This window comes from Tachysurus vachellii, chromosome 24 (assembly GCF_030014155.1).
Source record: "Tachysurus vachellii isolate PV-2020 chromosome 24, HZAU_Pvac_v1, whole genome shotgun sequence".
Taxonomy (NCBI): Eukaryota; Metazoa; Chordata; class Actinopteri; order Siluriformes; family Bagridae; genus Tachysurus; species Tachysurus vachellii.
This window is the reverse complement of record NC_083483.1, coordinates 11,218,853-11,231,016: the sequence shown is the minus strand read 5'-3', so window position 1 is coordinate 11,231,016 and position 12,164 is coordinate 11,218,853. Positions and strand designations below refer to the sequence as shown.

The 12,164-nt window shown below is 38.2% G+C and overlaps 1 protein-coding gene across 2 annotated transcripts in view; it reads left to right on the top strand.

The window, feature by feature from the left end:
• The window catches only part of dachc (dachshund c), a 61,489-nt gene extending 51,858 nt beyond the window's left edge, over positions 1 to 9,631 (top strand). For both annotated transcript variants that reach the window (XM_060860721.1, XM_060860723.1), the window contains exons 7-11: positions 2,368 to 2,513; positions 2,981 to 3,128; positions 6,376 to 6,519; positions 8,189 to 8,257; positions 8,920 to 9,631. In XM_060860721.1, coding sequence (XP_060716704.1) covers positions 2,368 to 2,513; positions 2,981 to 3,128; positions 6,376 to 6,519; positions 8,189 to 8,257; positions 8,920 to 8,957 — 545 coding nt within the window. In that variant the 3' untranslated portion in view covers positions 8,958 to 9,631. The remainder of the gene's footprint in view (positions 1 to 2,367; positions 2,514 to 2,980; positions 3,129 to 6,375; positions 6,520 to 8,188; positions 8,258 to 8,919) is intronic.
• Positions 9,632 to 12,164: the final 2,533 nt, after the last annotated feature.

Genomic DNA, 12,164 nt, shown 5'->3' with positions numbered 1-12,164 from the left:
TTTACACGTTCATATAAATTCAGAATTCTTTGAATCTGCAAAAAAAGTAAGACAAAAACAAGTATAAACACACTCCTTTTTATAAGAAAGAAAAGATAAGAATTCTCTACCTTCCTCTTGGTAAACCCATTCAATCTTGTCTTCATTTGCATATTGAAATCTGATTGGCTTCTATATTTTAAGACATATCAACGCTCTCAAGACACATTTTAGGGATATACTGGCCAATTATTTATTTCTTTATTTTTTTTTTTTTTAATTTATGACTCTATGCAAATTTTAGATTTCAGATTTTTCTTACAGATGTTCAATGAGACGTCTACATCACACTGTGCTTCTTAAAAGAAGATGGCAAAACAAACGTTCTGGTCTGAGATGTTGGTTCTCTTTAAATTAACTCCACTGAAGGGATTTAGTTGTTTCATTGTTCGAGGGTATTTACTGTACATGAAATGTATAATATCCTACTTCAGAACTGTTACTAGAACCACAAGGTCCAGCAGCAGCAGGTGTATTGTAGCGGTTGAAACAGAGATGCTACGGTCTGAGTCATAATAAGAGCAGATTTGAGATGGCTCTGCACAGAAGAGATGGAAATTTACAGTGTGGAGGCCAGAGGTGGAGAGAACATGCTGACTCTCAGCAAACGATCGAGCTGACATTTATTCAGGCCGAGTGACACGGGCCGCATTAGAAACACAAAGTAGCTTTGATGTGCTGTAACGACCTTGGAGTGTTATTAGACCTGTCTGGCACTTGGCCATAAAGACGCACGGCTGAAATGCTCAGCTCTGCATATAAAAACCTGCTGTTTCAGAGGATAAAGTATTTGTAGGTAAGTAACACTCTGCTTGTTTGTGGCTCTGGGTTCATCTACACCTAACCTGCAATTTCTGGTTTGTGGTGTAACATGAGTTCTGCATTACAGTATCGGTTTCCTGGATTGGATTCACATGCAAAGTTGCTTTGAATAAAAAGGGCCTGCTAAAGGAATAAAACCCATAACAATGCATAGATAGAACAGTTAACCATCCCAAAAGCTCTCAGTGAACCCTGATTTCTAAGGGTGTAGTTCATTTACATAGCCATCCATTGTTAGAAGCAGAAGTCTTTATTTTGTCACATATACATTACAGCACAGTGAAATTCTGTCTTTGCATATCCCAACTTTGGAGTGTTGGGGTCAGAGCATAGAGTCAGCCTTGATACTACACCTCTGGATCATAGAGGGTTAAGGGTCTTGCTCAAGGGCCCAACAGTGGCAGCTTGGCTTGAACCCTGATCAACATCCCAGAGCCTTAACAACCTAGAGCCACGACGGCTCACTGCCCCTAGCTTTGTAGTGCTTATTCTACACAGGGTTCCCGTGAACCTGAAATCTGTTCCAGAAGACTCAGGGCACAAGGTGGAGGACACTCTGGATAAGATGCCAGAACACTGCAAGAGACGCTCATACACACACACGCACACACACACAAACAATTTAGAGATACTTATCAGCCTAACAACACATGGCTTTGGAATGGGGAAAGAAAAGGGAAGAACCTTCAAAGTACAAGAAGAACGTGTAAATTCTGCAAACCCCTAATCCTCGAGGTGTGAGTCAAACACCCCCTTCGCTTTATGCATATAAACCCATGTAATTTCGTGTTCGAGTAACTTGAGTAAAATATCATTTTATTACGTGTTAACAGTGTATATGAGAATTACGTTCAGATCATTTATAAGTCTCAATGTATGAGATTCTCAGCTGTCTGAAAGCCATCATGAAGCAGACAGATCGATTCAACTGCAGTCGAAAGACAAAAGTAAAAGAGTAAACGAAAAACAGGATAACTACACAAAGTGACGCTGATGTTTAAAACCAGTAGTGTGATTGCAAACAGGGAAGTGTCATAAGCAATCAGGAGACTGTTAGCAGGCATAGGGGCCTGACAGAAGGTCATGGACTGAGGATCGTATGGTTGTAGTCTTGGGTTGTGAACACAGATGTAACACTGGCCTTGAACCTGTCTGGGGCTTGTGGACTTTCCCTGTACTTTTAGTTATTTTATTAAAAAATGTTAACTACACTGTGGCTACAAAACTGTCGCCGTCTAAGCTACACTGAAGCTTGGTTATTATTTACATACTGGAATGTGATTGGACCCTAGATTTTATGACGTAATAACACGATTGTTCAGCCTGTATTTCTAGGCTCATAGCCATGTTTTGTATGAGACAACAATCAATATCAGCCAAAAAAAATAATTAGTTATTAGTTAAATAAATGCAGATTCCTTTGTGTCAGTCAACTGCTAGCTGAGACACAAGTAGTTCTATAAAAACACTTCTATAACTAACACATTGTTTAAATTCTTGTTACAGAAGAGAGCGTACTGTGTACACCCACATCTCGAGAGACCTACGAGCGGGTTTCTCACACCATCCCCACGCTTCCTCCAGGTTTCCCCGCACCGCTGCTCTTCCCAGAGGGCCTGTCTTCCATAGAAACTCTCCTCACTAACATCCAGGTAAGTCCAGTTCCGAGAAAACACATGGACCGAGCAATCCTGAGAAAAGCATGTGAAAATGTCTTTCACTTTATTGTTTACAGTTTAGGTCTGATCAGCTCAAGAATGAAAAACATGACAGTTTATTTTAGATTAGATTTTAGAGCAAACGAACAAGTAAATCAATTCCATGTAATTATAATAATGAAACACTTTTTAAGCTCGAATATCAATTTAAAACAAGAATTCTAGAAATTCCCATTATTTAATACAAATGTGATGAAATTAAACATATATGGGTAGTAAAATAATGTATTTCTAATATATTTATAATTTTTTTTTTTGTAATTGAACAACTTTCAACAGAAAAATAATGCGTTTGCAAATTAGAAATTATATGTGATGTTTTTTAATGATGATTTAAAAGGCGTGTAATTAATTAATTTTATTTATCGTGTGTGTGCGTGTGTGTGTGTGTGTATGTTCAGGGTCTGCTGAAGGTGGCTATAGATAACGCCCGGGCGCAGGAGAAGCAGGTGCAGTTGGAGAAGACGGAGCTGAAGATGGAGCTGTATCGGGAGAGGGAACTCCGTGAAACTTTGGAGAGACAGCTCTGCGTGGAGCAGAAAAACCGAGGTCATTACTACACCCAAAATCTGATCTGGGATCAGGTCAATCTTTCAAGATTCAAGAGTTTATTGTCATGTACAGGAAACATGTACATGTCTGTTACACCATACAATGAAACTCTTACTCTGTAAAGCCTCCCCGCAGCTTATGACATAAATTAGGATGTCAGTTCCCAGCTTTAAAATGAATCCCAGTTTCTGGAAATTCTGCCATATTTTGTACACAACCTGATGAAAGTCAGTTATAGTTTGGCATGTAGAGCAGGTTGGTTTAATCTAAACGCCCACAGTGGGACAGATTAACTGATCTCAGACCTGGTTTGGGTTAAGTAACAATCCCTAGGTTATTGCATGCATCATGGTTCTCTCTTAAAAAGTCTGCATTGTGTTTAAATAATTTTGCGGTACCTTTCGATCCAACAGCTTGATCACACTTGGGTTTCTTTACATACAGAAAGCAAGACTGCAAGATTTAAAAAAAACATTTAAATAATATTTTTATACACTTTATAAACGTTTTATACACCTATTATAAGCGAGGACCGTTAAATGACATCCTAGCCACAAAAAATCCCTAGAACATGAATGCATGAAGATAGATAAAGGATCGAGATCCTGGAATGGACATTGTATAAAAATGAGATACCTAGAGATTCCTACTGCTAGTGAAGATAGATAGCAGCTGATCCAACATCAGCAGACTTACACTAAGGACTGTGATGCCATGTGAAGTATATTGTGATTAAAGAGCAGCCATGTGCCTAGAGTTACTTATAGAGGGCACAATCCAAGCATGGAGCTCATTAGTTAAAGGTCCAACAGCAGCTCTGTGGGATTTGAACTTACAACCCTTGTGATTGCTGGTTTAGAAACTTAACCACTAAGCTATCAATCCTAAAAATGTGATTAACTATGTGAAGTATTTCTCTCTCTCTCTCACAGAGACGTCATCAATCTCTTTATTTAACTTCTGTTATTATAGGTTTTTACATCCAGCAGCTGTTCTGAGATCAGTTTAGTTGTTTTATAAAGCAGAAATCCAAAGCAAAGTTTTATAGCAAATGATTTAATATTAGCATGATAAACACCTTACATCTGTTAAAAGCTAACAACATAAACAAAATCCACGTTGTGTTACATGGCACTTACAAAAGTCAACCATACATCCAAAGAGAAATAATCAAAACAAAGATTCCAATAAAGATTTTACAAAGATTACACAACCAACAAGTTAACACGCTAACCAATGGCTTCTTTCAGCTACCGTCATTATAATCATCATACAGACTAAATCAACTCAAACAGAATCAACTCATTTATAAAAACTTTAATCCATACCTATTTTATACATACATTTATACAGAAAATCAAAGCTGTTCGATTTTCATTTGAATCACTGCAAACATTACGGCCTTCAAACTTTGGTTACATTAAGAGACATAAAGCGGCTAAAAAAACACAGCGACAGGAGAACATGCGACTTTAATTAATGTTGTTTAATTACGAGGTCCTTCGTCATTTGTTTAATATCGCCCACGCTATGATCGAGCCGACAGAAATAAACTGTATGTTCAGCATTTTCCTTTACACATACACACACACACACACACCTAGGCAGATATGTGAGTGCAATAAACAAAGGCAGAGATTACAAGCACAAAAACACAAAGCACCCATATTCAAAAGGAAGTTGTCTTTGTAATTACATGTACTCACTTTTATTTTAATTTGTTTTAATGATTGATTATGTCTGTAAGCTGAATTGATGCCGTCTTAATATTCGCCCCCACACCAGATAAAAATGATAAACACAACAGTTGCTGTACATAATACATCACATTAGCACTAAGTGAGTTCTCGGGTTGTATAACTCTGGCTGTACAGCTCATTGTAGAATAATTTGCTGTTTTATCTCTTAACATTGAATGAAGAAGGTGGAAATGTGAGGGCTGATTCCAGATCAGTTAATAAAGGGAAAGAGGAAGCCTCAATGCCCAAGGGAGCATTAGAGCTAATGCAAAGAAGCCCATTTTCGCTGACTCGAATGTCTTAAGTCCATTATTACAAACAGAAGAAAATGAAGGAGGTCAGTTGAGAATTGAGCTTCGTCGAACATTTAATACACGCATTGCGCTATATACTGAGTTGTTACCAAACTACATCTGAGCAGCAATTATGTGCAGAGCGTTTACTCATTAAAATCATTTAGCTACAGTGTTACTTATTGCTGCTGTAGTATTTCCTAGTTTAATTAGCTGTGTGTGGATTGAACTGGATCAGGGATTTTCCTGCCATTGTGAATTTTAATGGTCCCTCTGCTCAGCGCTGGTGGGCGATTTTTATTACGGACATGCTGATATTCCAATATCAGATACACCGAAATAATCCATATTGTTTACATACCGTATGTATCTGGTGATGTCGCATATCAAGCCATTATTTTTTTTGTCATTTATCTAGTTTTACATAGTATGAATATATTTTGATACTGCAGTGTATCCATAATTTCTGTCCTATTTCATCTCTATTGCTGGGTTTGTTTATGGCTGTTACTAAGGGACACGTGTATCAAACTTTACTTAATAGTAGGTTCAGGTTACTATTTATAACCACAGTGAGAACAAAACATTTCAAGTTGATCCTTGAATGAAGACCTCATGTGGTTCACACTATAGCCTCAGATCATTGTGGTGGTGTCGTCCATCTGCCTCAAGCATGTTGTGATTCTGAGTTCACTTTTCTGCTCACTACTAAAGAGAGATTATTTGAGTTACATGTTACACCCAGACTCGCTGTTATCCTTTAACTTCTATCATCAACAAGATACTTCCTCTCTGAGGAACCTGTGTTAGTTTATCCACACCATTCTGGGTAACAGACACAGATGCACGGTCAAATCCAAGTTTCAGAACTACTCAAACCAGCATCTGGTACCATCATCAACATTTACATTACAGACATTTACATTTAGTAGACACTAATATCCAGAGAGACTTACGTTTCTCATTTTAAACAACTGACCAACTGAGGGTGAAGGGCCTTGCTCAAGGGCCCAGTGGTGGCAGCTTGGTGGACCTGGCATTCGAACTCATGACCTTCCGATTAGTAGTCCTATACCTTATCCACTAAGCTACCACATCTCCCAGTTAACCCCCATTTTAACCCCCATTTTAACCCCAGAATCAGAATCTTTAATTCTTCATAAAGTGTATGATTTTTTTTCTTCTCACATTTCCACATCTGTTCCTTTCCAGCCCTGATCCAGAAGCGACTGAAGAAAGAGAAGAAAACAAAGCGGAAGCTCCAGGAAGCTCTGGAGTACGAGTCTAAGCGACGTGACCAAGCCGAGCAGACTCTGCAGCAGACAACGGCCAATGAACTCGCTCACACTCCAAACGGTAACACACATCACTCACATCTGGAACAGTAACTTGCTGGAGGAGTAGCTTCAGGTTATACCTCTGGCTTCACACACACACACACACACTCATATACACACAGAGTGCTGAAAAATGCATGTCATTAGAGTGCTGATGTATTGCAGAACTTTACAATTGTAGCACATGGAGTATAAATCATGAGCTTTCTTCCTCCTGTATTGTGTGCTGCCGATCCATCATTCTGTATTGATTACATCCACAATTGCTCTTCTGTTGTTTATCCCTGCATTCGACACACACCGAACACCCGGGTTTTTTATTTTTATTTTTTATCTAAATGGTTTTTCCAGGAGTTTCTTATTTTTAGCGTCTTATTAGGAAAAAGGTTGTCGATTGGTAAAGGAACAATTCAGCCAGAAATGAATGAAACCAGCCGAGAGACACGAGTCTGGTGCCTGAATATCGCTGTTTCATATTTTTCAGTCACACTTATCCAGAGCAAATTACATTTATACAGCTGAGCAATTAAGGGTTAAGGGCCTTGCCCAGAGGCCCAGGAGTAGCAGCTTGGTGGATCTGGGATTTGAACTCACAACCTTCTGAGCAGTAGTCCAACACTGAACCACTGAAAATGAGTGCTACCTAACTCATTACGTTGACATTGTTTCTTTAAAGTACAACTCCATCCTGAAACACATTAAATATTGATTGATAGTCAAATACTTGTAACGTGTTTATGACCAATTCCGGTGTTCATTTGTTAGCTGTGTATTTAGCTGATGTCACAGGTTGACCTTCGTAACCATGAGTTTTCCAGAGCCTCCAACTCCAAGTAGTGCAGTGCAGCTGTATATTAACCCTTGTATGGTGTTCGTATTTTTATTACTCAGCCAGTGTTCGTGGGTCTCTTGGACCCACTACATTTTTGGGTTTTTAATTCAACACAATCAAAAATTTTATGTTAAAATACTCTACAGATGTTTACTTCATCCCAATTACAAGCAATATAAACAGCATATATGGTTAATATTCGCCCTTTAACTTTATTACATCACATTTTTTAATTAAAGTGCTACTTGTTTTTTGTTGTTGTTTTTTTAATAAAATGTAATAAAAAAAAAGAAAATCAAATTTAATCAAGTTATGAGTGAAAAGAAATCACCAAATTTACAAGGAAGCAAAGTTCTTCAAACCTATTGATGTTTATGAATATGGGTCCATAGACCCGAACAACATACAAGAGTTAATCACAATATACTTCACAGATAGCGAGTTATGACAGAGACTCAGCTTGGCTGGTCAAAGATCTGTGAAATGAGGAGCACAATAGCACTGATGGTGGTATAAGAACCGAAGTCGAACCTTGATCTGTTTGAGTAGAGCGTACAGATGAGAGAGATGGACAGACTAAAGTACTAAAGCACCGCTGCATCACACTCTTTAGCTAGAGATGAAATAAGGTAGCGATAGAAGGTAGAAATACAGGAAAACATTAGCCCAAATAAAAATGCAGATGGTAGAGGTTTTAACTAGCATTAAAGATCACATGTTAATTATAATTATAATGAATGAATTAATTAAAAGGGAATTCATTTTTCTTTTCACGTAAAGAGCTGTGTTTTGTTTTTTTTTGGGTTTTTTTTAATAAATCTTTATAAATAAACTCAACTGATGATTGTTTCTTCAGAGCCTCCTGCTCCAGAAATGGAGAGCGACCTGAGCAGGGACAGAACAGACGCAGACAGGACGATACCAGGTAACATCACTGTCCACTTTCAGAAGCTGGGAACTGTCGTCTTGTCTTGTTTACTCTTTCTACAATTTCCTTCTTTTTTTTTAAGGGTTTATTGAAGCACAGTCGCACACAAATCACGCGCTGGGTGTCAGTGCACCCATCATATCAGTGGCCCTGATCATAAGTCTCAGCAGTGTGACCAGAAATTGTGTCATGAAGCCTTTGTTCAAAGATTAAACATCTAAAGCATTGAGAAGGAAATTAAATTGAATGTCAGCGAAGCAAAAAAGAGAGACAGAGGGGGGAAAAAGGCGGTGGGCAGTAATTAATGGCTCTCTTAATTGTCCTCGTGAAATATTTGCATGGGCATAATTTACATAATTTACATGTAGTAATTAATCATTCAAAGGGGTTCCTTTCTCTTTTTTGTCTGGGTCGAGAGCGCGTGGGCACTCTGTTTCGGCTGACATTTATTTTAATGCGCGTCTTCTCTCGACAAAACCTTTCATCTCGTTTTGAAATCTGCCCGTGTAAGAACACAACCTCACGGACCGAGGCTATTCATCGCACCTCGAGGCCCACATCAGTCAAGTCTGGCAAATATTCAAATACATTTCGGGTTCATTAAGATCTTCTTTTTTGTGTTTGTGTGCATGTGTGCGTGTGTGTGTGTGTGTCTACAGATGGACGGCTCTTTCTCAAGACTGCGGTCATGTTCTGAAGAAATGGAGCGAGAGAACATGTAAATCAGTGCAGAGACGGAGGAAGCAGAAGTGCGAATAATCACAAAAAATCGATTGTATCGGAGGACTAGAGACATTTCAAGGACCCCAAAGGGTCAGTGTCTACAAATTACTTGCGAAGAGACTGTCACACGTATTGGAAATCAATGCTTTCATTGTGCCTCTCAGTGAAGTCGAGGCACCTTTTTCTTATCACAGAAGCTAAAAACACACCATGTGGACCTTCACAACATTTTTTTCTAGGATATTTAAACCACTCACACTTTACAGACCATGGAAAGAAAAAAAAAACGATTTCAGAGCTTCTCTTTTATAGTCCTGCCATGTTTAACTATCTATAAAGCACTATTTCCATCGGGGGTTTGGGATGGGGGAGAGGGAAGAGTCTGATGTTTTGAATTTATTCATCGTTTATTGAATATCTACATGACATTTAATGTGTTTTCGTGTAGCTGTCTTGTTAGCCCCAAAAGATTGTCTATGTTTTTTTTTCCCTGTCATTATTATATGTTTGATGATTATATCAAATAGCAGGTATTCTCAAACGAAAAAAAAAAAAATCATTGAACGTGTACATAAAAGTGTAGAGATAATATTGTGCATTGTATGTCGTAGCGCTGTTAGGAACTCAATACAAACCTCTTTAATGAAATATCTTGCATCTAAGTTATTATTATTATTATTATTATTATTATTATTATTATTATTATTATTATTATTAGGTCCATAATCCATCATCATACCTGACTAGGAGAGCATGCTGGCATGTCATTACATCTGTCGTGTCCGTCTGAAATATATATATATATAAATAATAAAACTATTTTTTCACCTGGCACAAAGCAGGTCACACCTTACAGACACATTTTGATCTAGACGTGCCTTGGGTCTTTTGTGACAGTTTTTTTTTTTTTTCCTTCATTTGTTTTTCATTATTAACTGATGGTCTTTGTCCAGGTTTTAAATATCAACATTTGAAACGTTTTCACATATACAGTACAGCATCTTTTAGTGATTACATGATTTTGCCCATGAGTTTTAATTTTAGTTTAGTTTATTTTAATCTTGTGTTTTCCTTGTTCAGGAATGTATTATTATAAATCGCTTCTCCGTAAATGCTTCGTTTACGCTTGTGTTTTGAACATCATACGAAACAGAAGACTTTGACTTCAGTATGTAAAAGAGCCGCAGCGCTCTGGCCACTTAAATCCTCCTAAACTAATTGAAAAGGAAATGTGGAAGCGGGGGAAAAAATGACTAATGATGGTTACATGTTACATGTTTCAGTGCTGATTCACAGTATTTTTGGTGCTCTTAAAATGAGACAGCGTATATAAAGTACACTACAAAAGGTTTGTCAGGGGTTCTTTGGATGGTTGTGGGTCTCTCTTCCTAAAGAGGACACACAGAGGATCTGGCAGAGCAGCAGGACGAGCAGCAAGTACTCTTTAGGGTTAAGAGTACCATCTACTGATGTCTTCGGGACCGGGAAGGAGGTGGTGCGATGGGCTTTGGAGGCTTGTACTTGGTAAAAATATTCTCTCAGACTCATCCTCAGATTATGATTATTATAATTATTATTTCATGCATTCAGATTAAAATAATAAAAAATAATATATTAGATTAATTCATATATATATATATATATATATATATATATATATATATATATATATATATATATATATATATATATATATATAACCTGTGCACTGTTCACTATGCCTTCATTCAAGCCTAAGTTCATTATTGCTTGTTCATGCAGCTGCAAGTAACCACAATTAACACTAGGGGCAGCCGACACGCACCCTTTTTTATACCGGACATCAATTACGGTATCCCTCTCACAGTGGTGTCATTAAGCATCGCTACAGTCTATGTGACAAATCGGACATGTCTCGCTGTATCGTCCAATGCAGTTAGCGATACGTCCAGCCACAATGGAGCAGGAAGATAAGGCTAAAGTAATCTAATCAGAAAGGGGATATTATGCATTAGTGTGCGTGTTAGTCGTAGCGTTCCGAGGCGTCTGGCGGCTGAGGTAAGGTTGGAGGACGTGTTATCTAAATGAGTGCGAAGAAGCGATGAGGCCCAGGTCCGTGGACGGATAATGAAAGGGCAAGAGAGGAGCGGACGGCTTTTAGGCCTTTCTCTTTTAGCCATTACTAATTCATGCTGCTCTTTCTTGCTCTTAGTGATGGGAGAAAAAGAGAGAGAGAGTGTTTAGGGAACGGGAAAAAAACGGTGTGGGGATAATGTGCCGTGAAATTGAGTCTCGTTTGCAAAGGGTTGGGCTGCTTTTGACTCCGAAAGCTCCACACAGGAAATGCTGGGAAATTGACTGCTCTCCATCTGAGAGTGTATTGTTTACTTTGATCAACCTTTACTCTCTGGGCTAAAAGGGGAGGTTAAAAGAGGGCAGGATTTAGTGCCATTCTTTGAGCTAAAGTGTGAATTCCGAAAGGAACCTTTTAATGGATGTGGAGCTTTACTACATACTTAACATTTGCTGACTTGAGGGTTCGTGAAAAAAAACACTAGGCCAAGCTCTGAGCTCTCTGACTCCAGTGCTAATTAACCTGACGAAGTCTTGCCTCATCCAGCTCTACTTATTTTGCCAGGATGGGGTTGTTTTTGAAACGATTACAGTCAACCGTCTTCAGTCAGAGTTTTATCTTTTATTGTGTCGTTCTACATCAAATTCACTTTAAAGGGAGTCACTAAAGACTAATCTTCTCAAATGAAAACTTTCACTTCCTTTGCAAAAGGAAGCCAATTGACTCATATTGCTCTCAGTAAAAATGTTCTGTTTGGCAAAGGAGAGTTTTTCCATTTGGAAGATTTCCAAATGTTCCTTAACTTTTTTGTAACATAAAATGTTTCCTTTCTCAGGCAGGCTCCGTGTAAGCTCCCTTTAGATACCAATAACCACAGAGGAACCCTTGAGGAACACTTTGTGTATTTTAGGCATAAACAGATCAGATGCTTGTGGACACAGGAAATGTTCTGTCATAAAGTCATTTTAGAAACTAAAACTGGGCTTTTCAGTATCAACACATTAATCCTAAGGACTAAAACACGTCTTGGGTGTGTTATAGGAAGAATACTTCCCAATGTGATTTATTCCTCTTACATCACAGCAACTCTTCATCAATTCACAAACAACCCCATCCTTTTCTTATCCA